Genomic DNA, 25,904 nt, shown 5'->3' with positions numbered 1-25,904 from the left:
TCAATTGGTGGTTTGTGAGAAAATCTCCCCCTCTCATTCTTACAGGCTTTAAGGACGGTAGCAGGAAGAATTTGCTGATACTTTGTTGTCATAATTTTTATTAAATTTCAGATTTTTTTTTCAGTAAATATTCATAAGTTGCAAAAAGTGAGAAGGCTTTTCTTGAGCAAGATTATCTTGACTGAAGGTCATTTTATCATAGTCTGGTACTCTTCAAGTCTTACTTGCCTCCGTCATCTACTTTCTTGGACAAGTGAATAAGCTAATGACACAAAGGGGGGGTTGTACTATTTCTGCTAAAGGTAAAAGAACAGATTTAGTGCCTAGGCTTGTGCATTTATGCAAAGATTTATCTTGTTAGTTCTGATATAAACAGGGATGCACCTGAGTTGGCCAAAATATAAAAAAATGTGGTACAAAGGGTAATACCATTGTCTTAGTTTGACGGAATTTTCAGGGTATGGTCTCCAAAATAAATTCCCCTTAGTTTTAACTTCTCTCCTTTCCACTAATAAAGAGAAGCAAATGCAAAGAGATGTAAGTGGGAAAAAACCAACCAACCAACCAAACCCAAAACCTATTTACTTAACGAAAAAAGCAATAATCCAGAAACACACAGGCAAATGGTTCGACGCCCATGAACAAATGAGGAGATGCCTCTAATTGTTCCCGGGAGCACAGACAAAATGGTGGAGAATGCCCTCCCTGGAGCATGCAGCTGAGAGAAGGAATGAAGGAAAGAACACGGCAAACAAGCCTCCGTTGTTCCAAAACTCCCTCCCTCCCCCTCCTTCCTGCCCCACCCGCTTCACCAAAGGAATAACCAACGGGGAACAACCAAAAGGAATAACCAACGGTCTCCATTTCCAGGCATGTAGAACACAGACACATGTGAGCTAGGTTATACATTCATATCCTGTCCAGTCAAAGCATTTCCAGTGCACAATTCATCTGGCTTACTTCAGATACTTTCTTTAGGTTTATTTGACTCCCAAGGTGGTTATTTTTCTCTTCTGACTATTAATGGGAGTCCAGACATATAGCTCAGATTTAGGTGTGTTTTTAAGGACTGGCTAAGTCAACCTTCTTGTATAATTTCAGTGATTTGGAATAATAATTGTGATTTATAATTGTGCATACAGGTTGGTCAGGACAAAGGAACCTGTTCTTTCCATAGAAACCACAGCCCATGCATTGTTCCTCAAGAGAATGAAAATATTTTCCACACGATATTTGCTTTTTTCACGAAGTCTGGCAGAAAAGTATTGGTAAGAAATGGTACCACTTATGGCACCACTTGAACATACAGATATTTTGCGTGGTTTTGCATGAAGATCTGAAGCAGATAGTTCATTATGGAGCAAATATAATAATACTGTTGATGTGCTGGGGGGACATTTAGTGATTGTAACTATCTGTTTTTTAAAAGTATATAGGAAGTTTCAAGAAGTGCAGTAGAAAGGGATTTAGCTGACATGGCAGCACACATTGATTACCAGAGCCTTTGCTCCCATGTTCCGTCAAAGGCATATGGGGGCACTGTACTTGGTGCCTGACCCACACAAAGGGCTGATAGGCGCCTGCAATCATGTTCCTTCCAGCCCTGAATGCTTGCTTGGCTCAGCAGCTCTGAGAGGAATTTTTGCCTGGCTTGCTTTCATGCAGGCAGCTGTATCCAGCTATCTTAAGGCCTTGAAAGTTGCTATTTCAATGCAGGAGTGCTGTGTTATAGCAGTTTACTATGTAACTTAGTTTTCTGGTGTGTTTTCTTGGTTTTGTTTATCTCTGAATTTTTACCTTCTTTGCCTAACAACTTTTTCCATATTTTCTGTAGGACTGTGAAAGACCAGGCAGACCTTGTTTAACTCTACACTGCAACTTAAGCTCACTATCTAAAGCAGAGTCCTGTGATATAAATATCTACATGCTGCTGAATACTGAGATACTGAAAAAGGTATGTGGTCTCCTTGTAGGTTGTCTTCAATGCCAATTTAAATGTGCTTATGTGAACCAATAAACTCAAAACTTGCAATTCTTCCTCTCTTTACTAGTGCACTAGTATAAAAGAAAATGAATCTACTTATTAACAGTGTGTATGGTGGCGTTAATCCTAGTTCTTACCCATTACCCATTACCCATTACCCATTAAGATAGAAATAAATTTAGTTGAGAAATTTATACATTGAAAAATGACAAATGAAACTCCTAATTGTGTGCATGGTGTTAAGGCTAGAGATTTCTGAAAATCTAATTGATTTCTGAAAGTTTCCATTCTAAAAAATACAAGTGAATGTAAACTCCGAGCTATGTATTATCTTTTCTGTAAAAACAGAGATATAGCAGTATTTTGTCAGTTTTACTTCAAATTATTATTGTAATTCAAAGAAGATGCATCATGACACATTAATGCTGAGCTTAACATTTATGACCAGAAACAAATAGTTGTAAGTTAATTTCTGTCTTCTCTGGAGCCACTGAATGAGACAGCAATTTTTAATTTTTTTTTTTTGTGATTTATTGCATTTTGACCTATTTTCCTTTACTTACAAAAATGCTGACTCTAATTCTGTCAAGATGCTGTAAGGTTATGAGGGAACAAGATAATTGGAGGAGAAAGGTAATAACATGAGCCTATTAAAATAAACCTGTCTTTGATAGTTGTTAGATTAAAAGTTCAGAGAGAGCCCCTATTAGAAAACAGTTGCTAAAGTAATTAATAGCCCTGAGCTTTTCCAATTGAAACCAGTAAGTCTGTTAATGTTTGTTCATATTTGAAAACAGGAAATACAGACAAGGCCAGAAGTTTCAAGTATTTGTTACATGCTTATAGAAATGCTGAAATACGTAAGCAAGTAGCTTCATGCAAAATATGCTTCTGGGAAATTCAGACTTGTGAATAGCCAGGATTCATCCCATCTGCTGTGTCCCTTCTAAGATTGCTTTTAGCAACGCTCCTTTAAAAGACATACAGTATTTACACATGTTTGAGTACCACTAGTGCATGCCATTTTCTACTTATTACATACCCTTCCAAAGGCAAACCGCATAAAAGTGACTAGTCTGTAAGTTGAAATGGCATCTTATTGAAATATGCCTGTTAAAATGCACTGGGCATTTTATTGAAGAAATATGTATTAATGAGAGGAATTGTACAGTGAATAATTAAGATATTTGCCATGCACAGATTCAAATAAGAAGGTCTCCCCCTGGAATACATTGTAGTTTATCCCATTTTCTGTATATAATTTTTCTGTTCACTTGAAAAACAAATCAGAACATTTTGCACAGTTAATATTGGGCCTCCTGTGTCACTGGAAATGCTCTGTTTTGCTTTCATGGTAAATGTGGGAAACATTAACAAACCAAATACAAGGTAGGTATTTAAAGTCTAACATACCTGTTTTTTTTTATAATCTGAAATAATGTGCTCAGGTATAGCTGTCTGTTATGAGCATAAAGTGTATTTTTTCAAAGCAGAGTTGTAACCAGGCTGGTACTTAACTGCCAACCTAGCCTTCACTAAGCATTGTCTGGGTATACTTATTACACTGGCAAATGTTTGATGGTTTGTTGGACTTTTTTGGCACAGCAATTTGTGGTTTTTTTGTTGTTGTTAAGTCCAGTTCTTCCTCTTTTCACTTCTCAGGACAGTTCATCTGTCATCCAGTTTGTCACAAGGGCAAGGCTGCAGGTGGACCATGACCTCAGAGTTGTGGAGGTGCCCAGTGGGAGCCCAGAAGAAAAACTAGTGAGTACACAAACCTGAAGAGAAATGTTTCCTTATCCCAGTGGGCTGAAAATCATTGAGAGCTCTATCCAAACTGGAATTTGTGCCTGGGCTAGCCCACAAGAGTGCCCGCACTTTGTCTGACTACACTAACAGTACTGTGAACTGTGTTTTTGTGGTTTGGCTCTCTGTGGTAACCATATCAACAGAGTGAATGACGTTATGTCGAACCAGAGTGATCTGTGTTGTACTAGCTAAAATTCCCATGAGGTATTAATGCAAAAATTAGGTTTAGCTTCCTGATTTGGGGTTACTATTTGCTTTAATCTAATTTAAATTTCCCTTGAAAACCTAGAAGAGACTTGAAACCTCAGCAATATCTTTTTTCATATGAGACAGAAGGAAATATTTAGAAGTGTTAATGGTATTTTGGGAGCTGTGAAAATGCTAAAGGGTGTCTAAACTTTCCGAAATTCATTTAACTTTTTTTTCTTGTACTTAGCTGGTAAAAATCAAGTATGAGCTGATACCACCTTTTGTTGTATCCCTCTTCCTCCTGAGTCCTCTGCTCCTCCTGTGTCTCCTGTCTTTTTGGTGCCATTGGTCTTCCTGCCTTTTGTTATCCAAAAGTCTGGCAGTTCACTGTTCCTGCTGTGTCTCAGTGTCCATTCACCTGGCTGCCACCATTCAGTTCACAGCTCCTACAAAGGGCTCAATCTGCATTTAAATTGGTATCTCAGTCTGCAGCTTGCAAACCCAGCTACATGCACCAGATGCATTCCTCAACAATCATGTTTGTAACTGTAGTCTTGAATTTCTATTTTATTACACCTGTCAGAAAAAGGAATTCTTTTATATGACAGGAACTTCTTTTTTCCCTTCTGTTTTATTTTCTTTGTCAGGTTTTTGTACCATTCTATACAATAGGCTTGGAAGTTAAAATGAAAAACATAGTTAGCCATTGCTGGGAATTCGCCTTTTAAGTGGCATGCAATATGGGTGTATTATGGGTGGACATACATGGTTCTAAGGTCCCTTTTTCAAGCAAGTCTTGGACCACCAGCTGCAACCCTCATCTCCCTTTGATACAGGCTTACATGTGGCCAGAGTGTAATGAGCTCCTTGAAGATGTATCAAATCTGAGGGTTGACCTGCAACCTCCCAGAATGGCTTAATGATATTGCGAGATGGCAATATTATTGCAAGACGGCAACCTTGGGTGTGTTTTGTAAAGCAAAGGTGTTAATAAAAGAGAAAATAATAAACAATGCAGAAACAAAAGAATAAAAGCCATGTGCAGGTGCCAGAGAAGCATCTGACACCTGACTGAGACACCCCAAAAAGCACTGAGCACTTCTGAGCTCGTTCTTAAGTATACAAGGATCAAGGAGGGACAGTTTGCCTTTCTGCCAATAGAAACTGCTATAGGTTTTGAGAAACATTTCCAAAGCCCAACCAGTGTCTCTCTGCTGGCACTGAGCCAATGCCAATAAGAAGGGCACAGAACTTTCTAGCTGGGCTTCCTTATATGTCCAGAGGTAAGCCAAAACTTTTTTCCTTAAATAGAATCATTTGCTTGGGTGTGGAAATGCCCTGCTGCATCCCTTCTAGGGAGAGTGGGTATTGTGGTACCCAAACCGGGTGGTTTTCATCCATTTTTTTTATTACTATAGGATTTATGTAAAATTTACCTCAGTTTCCCAGTCTTGCCCACACTATTTCATGAATTTTCTCCTCATCTTCCTCTCTTAAACGAAGAAGCTTAACTACCATTTTCCCTTCCTCGGGGAACGCCCCAATGCCCAACTGCATTGGGATGCAATCTGTAAATTCCATCCTGATAAATTGCACTTGGCTTCTGGAGCTAATAGAACATCCCCAATTCGTGTTTTATTTGTTTCAAACCTTACTTGCTTTATAACTAATGTTTAAAACCCTTCCCCTTTTGTGACCACTACTTACACGGTATCTTACTCTTTTCACACCCCTTTGGAATTTTACAAACATAAGCCCCCGTGTTTACCAAAAATTCAAATTCTTCTTCCTGGGGACCTGTTTTTAAGGTTATCAAGGGCTCCTGATGGTACTCTGTCCCCAGGAGGTAGAGTCTCTGACACCTTTAGCCTTCTGCCTTCCCTTTTCACTGGTTCTCATAAACCTTCAGTTCCCTTTCCCTTTGGCAGCAATTTTTCTTGCTGTGTCCTTTGTCCTTACAATAGAAGTGAGTCCCATTCCAAGGAACGTTATCCCATCTTCGACCATTCTCTCCCGATCGAAGTCTTTCTCCTTTACAGGGGTTGTTCCTTATGTGCTGGTTTCCTTCTCTAATGGCAGTTACCATTACCCTGGCCTTTGCCTTGGCCTTCTCATCTCTCTTGATGTACACCTTCTGTGCCTCCCCTAAGAGATCTTCCAATCTTGTAGCAATGGGGAACAAAGCAACATGGACCCCCTTATGCATCTGAAGGAGATCACTTTATTATAGAACTCGCACCCTTTTTATACATTTTATCTCTACCCAACATAACTGAAACCAAACCGAGACCTAACAGAACTTAACAAAAAGAAGGCACCCATTGGCTGGCCCAGCTCAGTGCTGCTGTCCATGTGTTCTACCATCCAATCACCTTTCTGCTCCTACGCTGTCCATGTGTCCCTCCAGCCAATCACAATCTCACTTCCAGTTGAGTCTTCCTCACTGTAGATATTCCAGAACCATCTGGATGCAGCTCTCTACAATGTGCTCTAGCATGACCCTGCTTGAGCAGAGAGGTTGGACCAGATGACCCACTATGGTCCCTTCTGTGATTCTGTGAAATGCTTGATAACATCTCATTGATAGAAAAAGGCCGTGTGTATAGATCAGCTATATTCAAATTCTTCCTCCAGAAAAGCTGCTATCTTAATCAGTATTAAATTAACCTGTGAAACTGAGATGAAGGATGTCTGAGTACTTTATTGCAACACTGAGAGAAAATCTGTGCCTCTCATCTGTGCCTGTAATCCTCGTGGCTGTTTGCTAAGGCTACACGAGCTTATGGAAAGAGAGAAATGTTTGTTAGTGGGATCTTGAGAGGCTGTCCTCCCATCTCCCACTCAAAGAAGAGCTGTTACCTGCACTCACTCAGGATCCCCATGGCTTTTTCTGAGGCTCGGAAATCTGTATGGTTGGAGAACACAGGGCATCTCTAGCCTCTGTACCAGTGCTGCCATCTCCTTTTTGCAGCCTTTTCTTGAATGCCCACCTTCAAGATTCACAGAAATTGTATGGTATTGCATTGCCTTTTCTGTCTCATAAATGAAGCTGTTTGAACAAGGGTTAGCAGTGAGTGAATGTTTTTTAGGGGTCTTTCATTGACCTTTCATCTTGGGATGGCATAACTCTATGTGACTACAACTCACAGATTTTCACCTACTTTTAGCAGTTTTTTTTAAAAAACCCCAAACTTTAGCAGTTCATATCTGCAAAATGCTTTTGGCACTTTTAAGCAAAGATGATGAAAGTGGTTTGTGAGGGAGAGAGGAGAACTACCTACTTTGTCTTACAAAACAAAGCCAGACAAAGCAAATTAATTACCTTTAAAAACCACTCTGCTGCCTCTGCATTTGCTCGACATTAAATTGCAAAATTTAACATAGAAATAGCTCTCACTGAGGAGAGATGTTTTTGAGTTTTTCACTGAGGAGCTAGTTTTGATTGAAATAAGAGACCAAAAATTCACATAGTGTATATGAATAATGTAATTTGCTCCCATTGTCTTGTTGAGACAGATGGTGGGAAGGCTTTTTGTTGCCTGTATTTCCCTCCCATACATGCTATAGAAAAAGAGAGAACAGCTCCCAGCATTTCCAGAAGAACCCATGACTGCATGTGTCCTTGCCTCTCACACAATGTGTCTTGTAAAGCACAGCAGGGATGACTTATATTTAATAATGATGTATGAGTTATCCAGCTTTTTTTGGGGAAAAAGTAGCTAACAAGCAGTCTTGGTTTAAAAGACAAATATCTGCCAAGGAAGGTGGAAGCCTTCCTGGAATGCAAATATTACCCCCCCCCTCCAAATTATTGTGACTTCAAAACTTTGAGGGCTTCCGGGCAAGAATATAGGAAAAGGAATAACAGTTCTTTACCAGAATATATATATGTAACAAGACAGAACAAACAACAATAGCAATGATTAAAAAGAACCCCACTAACAGACTTTTCCCACCCGTTAAGCTATTTCTCCTTTGGTGTAGTTACAACCACAACAGGGGGCGATGGTGACTCAGGTGAAGCAGAGAAGGTGCAGTAGCTCCCTCACGACTTCTGGGGGCACTCTAATGCAAGAGCAGGACCTCCTTGGTCCTGATACTAGCAGCTCAGGTGAGAGAGTGGGAAAGGAAAAGGAAAATTACTCTCCCAGGCAACCACACGAGTGATGATCGGTCTTCGCCACCGCTACTTGCAGCCAGTACACGCTAGGAAGGAAGACAGGGCTTTATCATGATGTTGCACTACCATACAGGGAAGAGGTCTGGCAGGGACAGCTCTGGCTTCAGGTGTCTCACCACGCAGTGGATTCAGGGAGGGGATGGGATAGGATGGAATGGAATGACACCCCCAGGCACCCACATGCACTGTGCTTGTCTCTCTCAGTGCTGGCAGCTGGTGAAGTCTCAGTCAATGGGGCAGCCAGGACACTCTCTTGCAAGCAGCAGGCTTACAAGCAGGTGGAAGGCAGAGCTCCACGGCAATGTTGAAACCACTGTGCAGGAGAGGTCCTGGGTGAAGAAACCCCACAGGACTGTCTCTGCTCCCAGCCAGGAAACGACTACTCCCACCCAGCTAAAAAACTCTAAACCCCTGTTCCTCTCCCCAAAACTATTTCAAGGGTATATCAGGGTGCTTGGCTACTCCTTTTGTTCCTTAATCACTGTCTATGTACCTAGAAAGCCACCCCCAGCATCTCCCTGACAACGAATGGGAAGAAATTTACTTGAGAAAACCTAACCTACAGAAACTCATCATGAATATTTCGTGTGAAGCATCAGGGGATTTGGCAGGACCAGAACATGATGAGGAAGGGAAGCCATGCAAGATGTCATGCCAATCCCTGCCAATCCAAGGGATAGATTTTTTCATGCAAAACTTTGTGCACATTTGATTGTTAGGAAAATTAATCCACAAACACCAGAGGTTTATGTCCAAAAAGGAGACAGAGAAGTCCTTTTACTTGAGTCAAATAAAGGGAGAGGCCATGGGGCATTTCCCATGGAGTCTCTCAAATTTTGGAAGATGCAGCCTCCTATTTATCCTAATTTCCCTCTCTCTTTCCCCATTGGCTGAGGTACTTGAGAGGTACAGACTTTCTGGAGTGGCTAATACCTAAAATTCCCCTTTAATGTATAACCCCCACTTTAAATTTTTAATTCTGATGGAATTTATGGGTTCTCCCCATTGTTTCTTTCATCTTTCAATATCCAATTTCATTTATCAGCCAACCTAGTTTGTTAGTAAAGGCAAATATTTTCTTTTCCGTTAATCAATCAGTGGAATCCTTCCCATTGTTTCTTTTATCTCTCAGTGCTAGTTTTATCTACCAGCAGACCACTGCTTGTTTGTAAAGACAAGTCTGTCATTCCTCTCATGATGGAGGACCTGAACAAGCTCAGTGTTGGGGGTTGGCAGGATAAGTCTTATGCTGGAGAGGAGGCTGATATTATTTGGATCCAACACATGACTACTCAAAATCCACTTGAAAGCTTTAAATCCTTTGGGAGAAATTGTTGGAAAGCACTAAATTATTAAGGCTGCATTCCCTATTTGTTTGACAGATGAAATATGATCAGTGAGGCCACCATACAATGTGTTTAATAAGATAAGTACAAGAGAAAACAATACAACTTCCAATTCTAAAACGATCTTTTTCTAATTGTTTTGTAGGTGGTCTTTGAGGCTTTGCACAATCTGGAGCCTCGTGGGTATGTTGTCGGATGGATCATTGCCATCAGTTTGTTGGTGGGAATTCTCATCTTCCTATTGCTGGCTGTGCTCCTATGGAAGGTAAGGTAACAGATGCAACATAAACCCCAAGCTAAACCTAGGGAAAAAAAGCTGAAATTTATCCTTGTATTTAATATCCATTTTCTTTAGGAACTGAATAATTGTCTACTCCATTACAAAAGTCATTAGTCAGCAAAACCAATTTAATATACAACCTTTTGTGAAGGACATGGGGGTACTAATGATGTAGAGAAGAAGTGAAAAAGTAGGGGGTTTTAGTGCCTGGTTATTAAAAGTTGAAACCTCTGATAACCATTTCAGGACAATGAAAAGTGTCTCTTAGAAATCTACTGTTATATTACACTTAGATGTTGGGGCTTTGGGCACGAACAGAATGGGACTACTGCTAGACATTCTTCAAACTTTTATTTCGGCATCAGTCTCATAGCAGAGTTTTAGACAATTAAAAGGTGGCAACAGCTCATGTCTGCCAGCAGCAGCCAAAGATTTCTTTGTTACATTTTAAAATTTTAAAAACATTTTAAAAACTTTCTAGCCAATAGCATATTGCTAAAGCTTATAGACAATTGTTCTAGCCAATCACTGAAAGCACACGTACACCTGCTTCAGACAGTGCTTGCTTGTATGCTTTCTATTAATAATAAACAATATTCCATTTTTAAGCTTAAAACTTTCTACTATCTTGATAAGCGTATTTTTCTGCAGCCTTAAGATCTGTCCTAGTCAAACCTAAAACTCATACCATTGTTTTATGTCCTTGCTTGCTGTACTATTGTATCTTCTCCTATTTTCAAGCTTTGCAGTTACAGCTAATTCTAAATTCTTCTGCTCTTTCTGTTTCTGGGGCCTGCATCCACAGATTTCTGAAAGCCTTATTACCTTTACTATTTCCCACATTATATATTTTGCATTTCTATGTTCTTATGATGACTGAGGTTCACTGATTTCCAGTTTCCAGTTTCCTGAAAATCAGGTCAACTTTGCTTGACCAGCAAAGCGATTGGGTGCATGTCTGGCAAAAACTAGTTGGTAGCTACTTTCCAAGAGATAGATACTCTTGGGAGAGGGCATCCAGCAATAAATTTTTCAGATCCCTCAGACAAAGAATTGCAGATCACTAAAATGCCTTTCCAGAGGAAAAAGCATCTAGACCTGTAAAAGACCCTTCACACCATCTCTGATAAAGCGCAATTCTTTTACTCAAGCACTGTTACAGAGTTAAACTGGGCTCATGCTAACGCTTGCCAGCAGCCATCTGGTGTGGTAAATAATGAAGGGTAAGGAACTTCAAGTGTTTTCATTTTTTAGTTCCCTGTTACCAATCCATAAATTTAAGAGACCACAGTCAAGGTCAGGGACTGTCTTTGAGAGAGGTAAATCTCAAATGCACACATGGGAACAAGTCCAGCATTATTTTGTTTCCCATGGCAGAAATCCAGGAGCCTGATTTGCACTATTTAGCAGCATGTGTGCTGCAGGCTCTGCTAGCCAACTGTGCTGGGACAGGAGGCCACCGCCCCAAAGTGCTGGACATACTGCTGCAGGTTGTGAAACTATAAAATAGATTTAGAAATCTAAAACTGGCTATGCGATTCTTATTTTAAATTATATAGATGTGTGTATAGTTGGGTTATAGATTATACACTACATCACAAAATATATAAATTTTATATGGGTTATAGATTTAAAGTACCTTTATAGTCAGTTTTGAAGATTTTTATGTACTTTCTGTGTCAGACACAGTAAAAGAAAAACATTCGTGCAATTGAGATGTAAGAATAATCCTGAGAATGGAAAAATGTGAGACTGCAATAGGCCCAGGGTTTATGTCTCAATGAGACACAGTTTTGATAAAGGATATATTGCTGCTGATGCCTATATGACTGATTTCATATTACTCATTTGCTGTCATAAAAAGTCATGAGATGAACTGTTTGAAAATGTGCAAGATAAGAAAATATTACCCTGTGAGTCTTCTAGTAAAACTTGCACAAGTTAAATTCTTGGTCTCCACTAGAGTTAATACAGGCCTTTGCTTCCTGGGTTAGTCTTGATACTTTGAGCTCTTTTAAATGTTACAGGGATCATTCAGTACGTGTGAAGGAACTGCCATTTTGTGGCATGAAAGTTTTGAGAGAAAATCCTAGTAACAGCTGCAAATAGCTATAACAAAAATATGATCACTGTGTGTAGCAACCTAACAACTCATACCTGTCCTTTCTGTCCATAAAAGTTGCAAAAATGACTTTGCTTGGGTTCTCTGAAATTTCTCTTTCTGTAGTCCTTGAAGCATTGCATTATCTACAGTTTCATGAAAAACTTTTCAATTTTATTGCTTTTGTTACCCATTTATCTAGTTTCTTGAAGTAAGTTCTTACTTGCTGTCTCACATGTAGGCTTCTCAGGGTACTACTTGTTTGATATAGCCTCTAGGTTCAGTAGACCTAGAATAAGTTTTTTTTTTTCAATATTATTCTGTTACAAATATTAAAAATGCAGTCAGGCAATAATTAACTTCTGTAATTCAAGACCAAGCCTATATTACCTCCCAAACATAGATAGATCATCATTTTGTATTAAATCTAGGAAACTTTGAGGAGGAAATCGATCAATGAAAGTGGTTGTCTGTCTGTACAAAGAATGAAGCTTTCACCAGGCAGAAGTTGAGTAGATCATTTGAAGTCTGCTTATTTTTTTAAAGAACAATCAAAATTTGTTTTATTCTTTCCTTTTCCTGAACCAAATCAGGCACCACAAAATTTTTGTAGACCCATGGCTTGCTGAGACCAATAGAATTTGTATTCTTGCAACAGTGACTCAAACTTTGGGTTTTCTTCAGCCAATTACTCCGGTGATTGGCTGTGCTTTTTGAATTCTAACTGGATGTTTCAGAAAGATTGAATTTGGTCATCTTTTATTTGTTCTTGTGCAAGTAAATGGTTAATGCTGCTGTTATAGCCAAAACACTGCCTTCGCCCTGAGCTTGCTGACTGCCATCTATTTTTTCACTACCCTCAAGAGAAAGATTGGCAACATTTCAGTGGTGGTATGTGTCCAGTACTTGTAAAATGCCTTTGTTATCTCTCTTGATAAAATGATCTATGCAAATGTGCAACAATAATGTTGTGGCTGAGTGTTCTCTGTGGTCTCAGCATCCTCCAAAGAGAGCTGTGCATGCCAGAGTACTTTGAGAACATCACAGCCATTGCAGCTGTGTTGCTCTTATCCTGGAACCACGTGAAAAAATGTAATCCATTGGCAAGAGAGAGGTAGAGTTATAGTTCAGAATGTGTTTCAGAAAAGATGAAAGGTAGCCATCATCACAGGATATGACAGTTATAATTTTTTTCTTTTTACCTATCTACTTAGATTAATGGAAAAAATACTTTAAAAAATGTTAAACATAGCCATTCTTCTACAATCTACACTTCCAAGCTATTTATCTTTTTATTTGATTGGGAGAATAAACCTTTTTGGGCATGATAACAATACTTTAGAGATTTACCAAACAGTGCATAAAATAAAAGCAGAGATATTGCCTGCCCTCTGATCAGCTTTGGTTTTTTCCCCAATTGCAAGTTAAATTTTATTTTATAATCTCATCACTCTTCAAGCATATTTATAATTCACATCCTAGAGGGATAGCCACAGGCCATACTTTAGGATGTGTTGGGTAAGTGCTTATACTTTTGCAGTTTAAGAAAATATAGGACCTAATAATTTAGCCTTTGGATATGCAGAAAGTAGCAGCAGGAAAAACAAACAAACAAACAAACAAACAAACAAACAAACAACCACACCACCCAAGAAATTTCATTGTGATGATAATTCAACTATTTGAAATCATTTTTGACTGAAGTTTTCTGGTTTTGTGGATGCTTGAATAATGCTATTCTATGTGAGTGTTGTTAGATATGATATATCTGGGATTGAAGGAATTTAAACCTGGCATGGCAGTTAAAGGGAGTTGTGTATGCTAAAGACTTTAAATACCCATGTTTGAATAGAGGACTTGACAGCGCTGTCACATGGCAAGAAATGACTTCAGAATAATAGGTGTAATTTCCCATCTCCCACTAACACAGTTTTTGTGTTATTTTATTGATTGATATTGCCAGAACATGCTTTCCACTCAGTATATACTGTAGATGGCAGTAAGGTTATGCTACAAAAGGGTACATGGGCTGGAATAACTAAATTATAGATGTGTGTAAAAACCTATGGATGGTTTCAGGTTTTGAAGTGAGAAACAATAACCAGTCCTTTCTGGAGGTGCTTCAAAAAGTATTAGAGTTGCTATAAGTAGATGGTTTAGATTCAAAACCTGAAACCATCTATGGCTTTTACACACATCCTTTAATTTAGTTATTCTAGCCTATCTATCCTTTTCTAATTTCTTGCATTGTCATAGTGGATTATGCCTCCTCTTCCCTTATGACTCTTGGGCTTTCCTTGGATGGGGATGTGTGAACTCACAGACTGCCTGATGGGGTCACAGTTCTGGAGCTGGGTATTTCTTTGCTCTATGCATATAAGTGTATGTGTGCACACATGTGTGTGTCTGTGTATGGAAAGCAAAATTTGGGAGAAATTGACAATATTAGAGACTCATAGCCCATGAAACAAGTGTTAGCAACCATTGGCCCACTGTAATCACCCATTCTACAAATGAGATCACAGCAATACTCCTGTTAAAGATGAGGATCTCTCCCTGCCATGCTGGAAATTCAGGACTGAGTCCCAGCAGTTCTTTCCTCAATGGGTTTTCTCAGTTCTCTTAATGGCTTTGTGTGAGCCATGGAAAAGGGACCTGGTGTCACTTCAGCCTTAGTGATAGAGGAGCCTGTATATATTCAACTCTATGTTGTATCAATTCTTACTTTGGTCCAGTTGTCTGCCTCCTTATTACCCATCGCTGTGTGTTAAATTCACTTGTTCTCTCCAGCTTGCCACAGGTACTTACCAGCCTTCCTCATATGGTGAATATTGCTGTCCTTCGTGAATGAAATGAGTTAATTGTTAGAGATGGATGGAGTTGTGTGGTCTTTTGTGAGACAATAACTATGTTGTGATTTTTTCATGGCAATTACAAAAAATCTCTTTCTGGTGATGGTAGGGATTTTATTACATTAAATGTAAATATATGTCACTAAAGAATAGTATCACATAATAACATCCTTGTCTCTCAAGGATGGGAAATGTATCTAATCCCTCACCATTATTTCTGAAGACATTAAAAAAATCCTTAAGGTCCAGTTTCTCTTTTTGCTTGCACTTAAGTCCTCTACATAATTTTAGAGTATCCGCATCATTTACAGCAAATAAACATAATTCTTCATAGTGGAATCACCTCTAGATGTAGGGTTTCATGCTTCATTAATATTTATTACAGTTTTTAGCTCACTTTTTATCCCTACAGAAAGTTATACAACAGCATTCTTTATCCAGAAAAAAAGTAGCAAAATACCAAAACCCTCATTACCAACTTTTAAAGACAATTCCTGAAGCAGATGTTTGAAAACAGACATTTTTAAATTAAAATAACAGTGGGAAATAGTTGGGGTGTGTTTGTTTGGCCCTCAAGGAAATTCAAAAGCCTTTCTATAAATTTGATTATAACTTCAAGAGGACATTTTATGATACCAAGGATGTGGTTGCATGAAAGATGAAAACCTTAAGGATTTAAAATCTGTTTTTAAGACTAGAAATTGAACTTCTCTTGGCAATTTTCTTTTCTAATGCACAGAACATGTAGGTTTTGTTACAAAAAACGATAATACAAAAAAAGCCACCCACGTTTTCATAACATCTGCTCCCTGAGCATATGTAAGTAGTAGCACCAGATTCCTGTGAATAAATAAGTACCCATGATTAATCCAGCTCGATCAGAACAGAGAAGTAGTAGACTCTTACACTTTTTTGTATTATCAATAATTCACTTCCATTTTAGATGGAAAATCTAGAGAAACTTCTTTTATTCCATTGCAGTCTCCACTGAGCTGAATTCTGTTGGCCTCACTGGTGAACTTTCACTGTGATTTTATGATGGGGCAATCATGAGGATGTCTTCTCAAAATAAATTATTTGCACTGGTATAGCTTGTGGGCCAAAGTACAAAAATTATTAGTAATGATATTTTTCTGCTGACTAAAGAATTTGATCTCACTTCCAGAGTAAGTTTGAAGAATTGGAAACTAGAGAAACCCCTCTCCAATTCTCTCTTCCTGAATCCTTACATACAGTGTTCTAAAAAAGGCTAGGAAGTGACAAAATTCAACAGTCGCTTCTGTGAGCTGATTTTTCAGAACAGAGCCATAATTATCCATGCATTTGCATGTACATTGAAACAGATAAAGTTTTGCTTGTGATACATAGGAAAGATACTATGCTCACAGTTTGTGCACAAGAATGACTGAACAATTGACTTTTAAGGTCTAGTTCAAGTTATTCGGGGGGCATCCAGGTGATAGGACCTTTGAAACACTGAGATCATGGGAATTTATATGTATGTCTACCTACTGTACATTTATAAAGTAGTTGCAGGCATTGTGGTTTAGGAATGTTATTTTCTAATTTAGTGCTCCCACTAAAACCTTGAGCCTTTTGCTCCTCCCTGCTCCTACCTGCTCCCTTGTGGTGGGCTGGAGAGAAGTGGAAACACAAAAGGTAATGATCACAGCCTGAGATAATTTACTAGAAACAGAAATGAGGTAAGAAAACAAACAGCAACAGCAACAATACTAATAACAAATGTGTACAAAAGAGAGTAATTCACATGCAAAATTCTCACTGAGACCAAGCTGGCCCAACCACAGCCATGCTACTCCAACCATTCCTCCAGCTCAGAACCAATAAACCCCATCAAAGGTAAAAAGCTGGGAGAAGTCATCCTTCCCTATTCCCCCAACAGACTGGGTATGATTTTTACTGGACTACAAAATATTTCACCTGATGCAAGGATAGGAAAACAACACTGAATACAAACCCCAAATGACCATCATTACATGTTATCATGTGATAAACTGTTGTCACACAGTATATCAACAAAGTAATCCTGATCCTTTTCCCTGCTCTGAAAAAGAGTGCTGCAAGGTGCACATATAGGAATAAATACAGGGTTAATTAAATACCACAGCTACATGAACAGATCAAGCAACATTGTAGCCAGTGGCTCTGTACCTAATACAACAAATGCTTAGATTAAATTTGTTTCCTGCTCTGGGCAGATCTGTTGTTATCATAACCTTTGTGTCCTGCTTGGGCACCAAATTAGGCTGTTGTGGTTTAGGAATTGTATTCGCAAATTTAATGTTCTCACTGAAACACTGCAAATTCCTCTTAAGTGGCATAGAGAGGAGAATTGGAGGTACAAAATGTGAAGGTCATGGGTTGTGATAAAACTAATTTACTGGAAACAGCAATGAGATAAGAAAACAAACAGTAACAGCAACAATATTAATAACAAAAGACTAGAAAAGTGTGATTCATATGCAAAATGCAACTGAGCCTGACTCGACTGCAGCCACATTACCTGGACTGCTCCCTCTGTCTCAGAGCCAGCATTACCTCACTGTTCCCTCCACTTTGCTTTCTTGACCAGAAGGAACTCCTTCCCCTGGAAAAGACTCCCCTCTACCCCTGGCAATGACGTCAGGTGGTGTAGAATAATTTCCAGATTCTAGCCATACCCCTTCTGGCTACCACGAAATTATCCCTGTCTGGCTGGAGCTAGGACAGTAGATATGTGTGTAATGTATACCCATGCTCTTAGCAGAGTACACTTATCTCTGGATTAATAGAATGTCCCATTTACCAAAAGAGGTAAATGGGACATACTATCCTTGTTAGACTGTGCTACAGCTTTTATGCCCTTTGCACAGAAGACAGAGGCAGAGATAAGGATTGATGATAGGATGGTGTGTGCATCATTTCATGCTGCTGTGAATTCAGGATGTAATTCGAGGCACAGGCAAGGACTTGAACTTTAGGAAGATGTGCTGGAAAAACCCACTTGACAGATTGAATATGCTGCCTTTTAGACCCCCTGTGAATTAAAATACACGTGAAGAAAATTAAAATTGTGGAAAACTGAAACTAAGAGGTCCAATTTAATGGAATTTTAGTAATGACAAAACAACACAAAATATTCCTACACACAGGCAATTTGGGAATAATTAGTGGCAATAACTGGTTGATAAAAGAAGACTAAAACATCATGTTTTACACAGCAGGAGTAAGAAAACAGGTTTAGAGTGGTAGTAATTACATAAATGTTTAATTATGTTGAACAAAATATTTATTCAGTGATCTCATCAGTGCACTGCTAAGTTTGAGGAGTTATTCTTGAATGCTTACCAAAGTCTGTTATTAAAATAATGTTTTCTTATCTGAGAGACTTAAAGAAACAGAGATATGATAATTTTTATCCAAACTGAGATGAAAACCAGTTGCATTTCTTTAAGTACAAGGGTTTAGGAAAAAAGAAGATATGCAAAAGTGACTATCAGTGATTATAGTTGGAACTAAGAATTGGGAGGTGGATGATTGTACTGTATTTCTATGGTCCCTCTTGTTTTGTGCCTGAGAGTACTGTTCATAAACCACTGTCAGCATTTACTCAAGACCCAAGAGTTAGCCAGGCTTTAGGTTCAGCTGCAAATTTAGCATTAGTCTCTATTTTAAACAAATAAACCTGTATCTGCCTCTGCTGGTCTGTCTTTATTGTAAATACTTCATGTGTTTGGGGTTTTTTAGCTCATACTTTATATAAAAGGACTCCTACCTCAGTGTAGTTCATCTGAAAGGAGCAGAGTACTTATGAAGATTTGGGACCCAGTCTGATCTTATTTATACTGATGTAAATAAGGAGCTAATATTATGAATTGGCACTTGTAGGAATTAGATGCTAACTTCTGGGCTAGTTCTTTCTGCATAATGTTATCTGTCATACCAACAAAGTAAGTTTCAATTTAATGATTCAATAATTTACCACTGTCATCTCTTCTGATTTGCAGATGGGCTTCTTCCGCCGGAGGTACAAAGAAATTATTGAAGCTGAAAAGAGCAGAAAGGAGAACGAAGATAGTTGGAACTGGGTCCAGAAAAATCAGTAAACTGCCCATGAAAACAAAACTGCCCAGTCATGTGACATGCACTTGCTAGTCTATAGATCCTGCTCTTGTATCTTCCATATGTGGAAGAAGGAATCTTCTCCAGATTTTTCGGAGACCCCATTGATGCTGTGTCTTTATTACTCCCAAAAGCTAGGGAATATATTCTGAGGCAACCACTGCAGCCATGTCAGGTGACTGGAGCAATTCACACTTCTTTTAAGGGTTGAACTTTGGTAACCAAGCTGCAGTGCAGAGCAATATTTATAAATCCAGTTATGTAGTATGCCCTCAGGGGAAGACTTTTACCCAAGAATATTTTTTATAAATACAAGCTTTTTATATTGAGTATGTTTTTATATTTGTACCAATGTTTTATAATTTCTATTGAATAGCTATATAGTTCACTCAAGCACTGATATCTGGCTAAATCTTTGGAAATATATATATATAAATTCTATTGTACTTTTAAACATCAATGCAAGAGAGAAAAGGGAGATTTGCAGATAAAAGTAGCTGAAATCCTCATATGCTTAATTCACAAGGCTTGGTAATATCATATATAGATCATTTAATAGAAATAGGTCAAAATCTTTTTACTGTCTCCTTCTTTAAGTTAAATTTGGTGTTTGATTTATAAGCTACAGAACCTAAAGTATTTCACAGTTGTGATACTCTGTATCTTGAGTCTGTCCTTTACTAGCCTGGATGGAAGATGATAAAAACACTTCTTCAGTGACATGTAGCAAGATGTAGCTTGCTTTGGCTCACTGAAGAAGGCACCAGAGAATGTTCTCTTCAGGAAGTTTTCTATTGCAGTCTCTAGGACTGTACAGTTGAGATACCAGAAGGATATAATTGGGCCAACCACTATGGCATTGACAAATTCCTTTAAAGAATAATAATAAAAAGTAATTAAGTAATATTTAATATTAAGATGGATAGTTTTAAAGCTACTGTTAATAGTATAGTAAAGCAAGTTTACTGTACTTGCTATCAAAGCAAGTGATACAATTGCTACATGCTATGAGCTTTATGTAAGTTATACTCATACTTGAGTCATGAGTTTGTTTATATGCTAATTTTAAGAGAGATAAGTAGATGCAAGGATTAAAATGTTTGGATATTTGAGTCTTGAGATTGCCCATCTGGGTGTTCCAAGTATTGAATGTATTTCCTCAAGAATTTAGAAGGAAGTTTAGTCAAGGGGCAGATGTTACTGGATCTCAGCTTGCCACTTTTATTGCTGGTAATTCTTTAAGAAATTGTTGAATTAGGAGAAATCCAATTGTAATTAATTCAAATAAGTTTCTTAAAAAAGCTCTTGGATTTCTGAATAGAAATAGTGGAACTGTGTAAGACTTGGAGGTTGATTCTACTTGTATTTTGCACTTTGTGTAAATAAGGAGTAAATATCATGTTGGTATAAAATCCATGTAAAGGAAAGAAGGGCCAAGCTCTGTGGTAGAAAGTGAAACCAGGATTAATAAGTTACAGGATGTCTTCTTCCTTAAGGGTGTGGTAAAACAACAGCTGGAAGTTTGGAAACTTGAATGCAGAGAACATGCAAGAAATCTGTTTGAGAACTGGTCTTGCTCTTCCTTGCCATATTCATGATAGCTTCAATTTATAAAAATACAAAAACATATTCCTGTTTGCTTTTTACCACCACCATCATCAAGTGATATCAATCTTCTATTACTGCAGTATTGATTGATATTTATTAACTATTAGCTATCTGCATGCATTAGGGGAAAATAGTTTTAAAGTGAATTAAGTGTATTGATTCAACATCGGACAAGAAAAAACTGTTAGTGTATTCAACTATCTTTCTTAAAACAATAGTTGTTGATTTGACAGATTCTGTGTGACAAATGATCATTTGAGCCAAAATCCTGTCATAAGCACATGTAGTGGAGTACAGATTTTCCAAGAGACTGCAAAACCAAAAGGCTGGTGGCATTTGACTGCACTGGTGTATTATCATCTAGAAACAGAACCATAGACTGGCTTGGGTTGGAAGGGATCTTAAAAATCTAGTTCCAATGCTCCTGCCATGGGTAGGGAGAATTTTTGCTAGACCAAATCCAAATCAAAGCCTAATCCCTTCTGGCCTTGAACTGCTGTATTATCAGAAAGTCAAAGATTGATAGAGTGACTTGTGTTGGAAGAAACCTTAAAGATCATCTAGTTCCAACTCCCTGCCCAGGGCCACGCCAGATTACTCAGAGCCCCATCCAAATGGGCCTTGAACATTTCCAGGGACTGGCCATCCACAACTTCTCTGAACAACCTTTTCCAGTTTCTCATCGCCTTCACGGTAGAGTTTCCTTCAAATATCTAATCTATATCTGCCTTTAATACTGAAGGTTGTTGAATTCCTTGCAGTATATGTCTGACATTGGTTAGTTTCATTAAACAACAAAAGCTAATTGTCTCTTTTTTCTCTTAAAAAAAATCTACGTCAGACAGAAATTGGATGTGAGATTGATTCACAGCTATAAATTGAAATTGCTTAAAGTACTTGGTTAAAAAGGGGGTCTTATTATCACCTGTAAAAATCTCCAGTATTTGCCATCTCTAGAATTGATCCCCCCAAAAATTATTAAAAACTAAAATTGCTGAAGGAATAATTCAGGACACATGTGTAACTACTTGTGAATTGAACTGAATTTAAAAGTTTCCATTCAAAAAAAAGCAGAAAGTTCCCTTTGAAAAGTTGAAATCATCAATTTCCACTTTTTAAACAAAATTTTACTTTGAAATCTGACAGAAATGCTTCCTTACAGTATTTTAAAAATCAAAATTTGTCATACCTTTGAAATATCTTTTTAAACTGTATAAAAAAGAGACTTTAAAAAAATTAAAAATTCAACATTTCAGATTTTATTGGACTTTTTTTTTTGTTTTGTCGCAAAGCAAAAGTGGTCTCATTTAAAAAAAAAAACAACAAACAAATAAAGGTAAATTGCATTTGAGCCCACACTGGACTTTTTAATTTCTGACTTGAATTGTCATAGAATTGGTCCAGCAAGTCATCCCTTAGTGAAAATCTAGCTGTTGGCCAGGTAAGCGCCATATTTGTGAAATAATCCATAAATTCTTAGTATCATCACTGCTAGGTACTCAGTTGTTTTGTTGTCATGGATGGTTTTGATTTTACTCTCGAAATTTTTTTCTCCCTTTTTTTTTGTCAAATTCCATTGTGGCTTTTGCTTGCTTCCAAGCAAGATTTGACAATGAACCATATCAGTTCTTCATATTAAAGTGCTGTAGATGGATCTTTCCACTTCTTAAAAAACAAACAAACAAAAAGTCCCACTATTATCAGTTGGTTGCAATCAGTTTCTAATCCCAAAATCTTATGAAAATGTAATACACTTCAAGAATGTCTAGAACATATCTCTGCTATAGAACTGCTGGATTTTGAATTTTTAAATTAAGAAATCACCCTAAATATCTAGAGACATGGTTACTTTAGAAATTGCTTTTAGCGCTCTGGGAGTTCCCATCTGTCAGCTACTTGTTAGTTTCTTTGTGCTGTTCTGCTTGCACAGAGGCTGGGGGTGGTCATTGTACTAGTGCTCTCCAGTCAATCCATCTTGAGACAATCTCATCAGTTTTCTTTAACAACTTCAGTGAAAGTTTTGCTGAATTTACGTTGCCATTTTTCCCAGCAGGCTCACTTTGCACTAGCTGTAAGCGATGCAGGAGGAAGGTTAGAAGTGGGGCAGTAACATTTTCAAATGCTCTGGCATCCAAGATAGCTAAAGCTTGCGGTGTACAAGGTGTCTTACTACAAATAGTACCTCTGAAGTTGTTTTTAGGATAAGAAGAAAGCAATCTCAGGAAAAGATGATCAGGAAAGAAGGCAAGGGAGAGAATCAAAGAAAAATATTACTTAATGCAGAGCTGGTACTGTTGCAATCCCGTGTAGTTTCCATCTGGATTTCAAGATCACAGTCATTTCACGGTTTTGGTGACCCACAGCACAGGGATAAAGCCACCTTTCACAGCTGTTTTCATTTAAAAACCAAGGGGTTTGGGTCTTGAAATTTCTCCCCAAGCAAAAGCACAACTAGTGTGCTCCAAGAATGTCACTGGTATTCTCTTGGCCCTTGTAGCTAACAGAAACACCTGCTATTTTTTTCCTGAATAAACTTGTTCTTTTATTTGTTTAATCATTATGAGGAAATCAGCAAACTGTAGAAAATACTGGCTCAACCTCTGAATTGAAGTCATCTCACTGGTTGCTTGTATTATCTGAGAGAGAAATGATGCCTGATGTAAATTCCAACCCTGTAAACCACTTAATCTTTTAATTTAAAAATGGCAAAGACTTCTGCGATGCTAAGCATAACAGTGAAAACAGCTCTTTCTATGCCTAAATACATGAATGGTAATGACCCCACATACCAAGTCAGTAACGTGCAGGTAGCCCAGCTTGCTGAAAGCAATAAATATAAAAAATCTTTCTTTGACAATAATTAGTATCAACTTTCTTGAATGTCTTCTGTTCATGGGCACATTTTGAAGTCTTGGATAAGTTTAAAGCATGGTATCCATTTGACATGGAAATATATAATACTGCTTTCACTAAAGAATTAAGGGAGTCATGGAACTAATTTCTATCCTTTGTCCAAGTTTACCCACTTGCCAGGGTTTCTTGGATATAAATGAAAGAAGAATTTCATTCATTGAATGTGGATTGATTAAACTGGCCTGAAGACGAATTGGTTTTGAAGCTTGATTTGCATGCACAGTAGAGTACCTGCACCATCATCCATTCTTTTTATCAGAATGTCACTGCTTATATATTGTAAAATTGTATGTTTCTTTTTGTGAACTTGTGTTTGGAAGAATGTGTTCACTCTTACTGATGTCACCTGTATTTGTCACCTGTATTTAGAAGCTTGTGTTCACCTGTATTCTGATTCACTTGCACTGTTTTGGAAATGTCAGGTTTACAAAAAATACAACTTTTTGGAATAAAAAATGACTGTAAAATTATCCTAGTAATATAATTTTGTCAGTTATTGTCCTTGTCTAGCTCAAGTACTTTTCCATTAACTGAGTGAGACATTTTCTCCTGTATGTTTGAATTAAATACTAGGTGGTATGTGTTTACCTGTGTGTGGATAATTAACATCTTTTATTGTAATTTTATTACTTATAACATCAAACTCTTTGGAGACAAAGAGTACAGCTGACTTGACTACAGTATTTTAAAACCATCAAAATAAAATAAAGGCAATGAGAATTATTTATATTTCATCAGTCTTGCTTTATCAACATCAAATCAAACCCCATGAGATTGTGATACTGACCCATGATAAGAGTGTCAACCTGTGTAACTTGAGTTCTGTTTCAATCTATGAATTTGGATGAAAGTTGAATTTTTCAGCTTCATATGGTTTTCCTGCAAGGATTTATAGTCCATAGTGGCTGGAATATAGTAACTAAATAATATATATGAAATTATGTTTTCAACTCTATACTTCCCCATGTTTACTAGTCACCTGTATAGCGAGCAGAAGCTGAATGTAACCTTTTACTTCTACAACTCTTAAATGTTTCAATGTTTTCCAGACACACTAAAGCAGTCTGTTTCCTCAGTATTAAGACTGTTGGCTATATATCTAAGAACAGGCTGGGCAGAATTAGAACCTAACCTGTGACTCAGAGCACATTTGTACTCGTGGAAGACCACAATTTATGTACCACAATGCCAAAAGCATTGGAGGGTTCCAAGTAGATGTGGGTTCTGACATGAAGGTAGAATCCTTCAAAGTAAAAATAAATGTTCTCAGTCATTGCTGGGCAAAAGTGGTAGAAGAATGCTGCTGCCAACAGCAATGCAATGCCCAGTTTGCTTTTGGAGATGAGTGGAAGCACTAGTGCTGCAGCAGCTAAAGTAATAAACAGGGACTTCTAGATGTACTAAAATCTCTTTGTTATCATGTGAGCATGTATGTATGTGTGTGCGTGTAAGCAGGCAGTGGACATCACCATCTGGGGCCAGAGCATTGATGAGCTAATGGTGCCCTCTGTGGGGCTCACTTGTCTTCTTGGTAAGCAGAGGACAGCAGTTTGTACATAGCAGGATTTTGTGTGTTGTGTTACCCCAAACAGCTTTTAAGAACCCTGTAGGACTTCTGTGACGAAGTGGCTTTGTTTCAGAAATCAAACCCACAACCTTTAGCAGATTAATTTCTTCCAGTTTCATTAAGAAAGCAAGAACTAGATCAAACTTCAAGAAAAATAAGATATTCTTTAACAATGGAAAAACCAGCTCATTTGTTAGCATGCTGCTCAGCCTGGCTCATGTGTATGGACTGGAGCTGGTCTGACATTTTGGCTGTCTATGCCAGACTTGGCCTGCTTTTTGTCTTGGACGTAATGGAAGTTTCTCTGCTAAATCTTTTCCATTTAGTAGTGAAATACTCCTTGAAAAAGATAGGAGACCTCCCCCCATACCTTTTGGGTCTAGAAAGTTGCATATTGACCTGAGCAGTAGTGGGTAAAATGTCTTGATTTGATTAAAATTCCGAGTGCATAACGCACTGGATAATTGAGATACCAAAGGCCTAAGGACAGTGTCATGGGAGTCATTAAGGATGCAAAGTAGATTTTAGTGTCCTCTAGCCCCACTTTGCTTACCACCAGAATTAAAATACAATGAAGAAAGCTATTTTGTGTAGATTCAAATGTACAATTGAATTTAAAGTTATATAACTTTATTTAACTACAGCAAATCCAAAATTTCAATATTTCAAATAGCTGCAAAAGGAGATTTTATTTGCAAGTGGTTTTGACAGAAATAAAGAATGAGTGGATGTCTTGGTTTGAAAGACAGGTGTCTGCTAGGGAGGGGCAGGGCCTCCCCTGGAATGGAGAATTCAAATCCCCTCCCTCCAAATTATTATAATTTAGAAAATTAAGGAGCTTTTAGGCAGAGGTATGGGGATAGGAATAACAGTTGTTTACTAGTACATATAACATAGAGCTGTCATCTGTTCTAGATTGAATAGCAGAACATAATAACAGAATAAGAAAGACC

At 37.9% G+C, this 25,904-nt stretch overlaps 1 protein-coding gene across 1 annotated transcript in view; it reads left to right on the top strand.

Annotated features, from left to right (window-relative positions):
* ITGA9 (integrin subunit alpha 9) overlaps positions 1-24,088 on the top strand; it is a gene marked incomplete at its 5' end in the record, with an annotated part of 207,374 nt that extends 183,286 nt beyond the window's left edge. Inside the window, 5 exons of the mRNA XM_083854287.1 lie at positions 1,143-1,268; positions 1,835-1,954; positions 3,647-3,748; positions 9,654-9,773; positions 18,749-24,088. Coding sequence (XP_083710413.1) covers positions 1,143-1,268; positions 1,835-1,954; positions 3,647-3,748; positions 9,654-9,773; positions 18,749-18,847 — 567 coding nt within the window. The 3' untranslated portion in view covers positions 18,848-24,088. The remainder of the gene's footprint in view (positions 1-1,142; positions 1,269-1,834; positions 1,955-3,646; positions 3,749-9,653; positions 9,774-18,748) is intronic.
* Between the last annotated feature and the right edge of the window lie 1,816 nt (positions 24,089-25,904).

This window comes from Zosterops lateralis (genome assembly GCF_965231275.1).
Source record: "Zosterops lateralis genome assembly, chromosome: 1".
In the NCBI taxonomy this organism is placed as follows: domain Eukaryota; kingdom Metazoa; phylum Chordata; class Aves; order Passeriformes; family Zosteropidae; genus Zosterops; species Zosterops lateralis.
The sequence above is the reverse complement of the archived record's forward strand: the minus strand, read 5'-3'. Positions and strand labels throughout refer to the sequence as shown.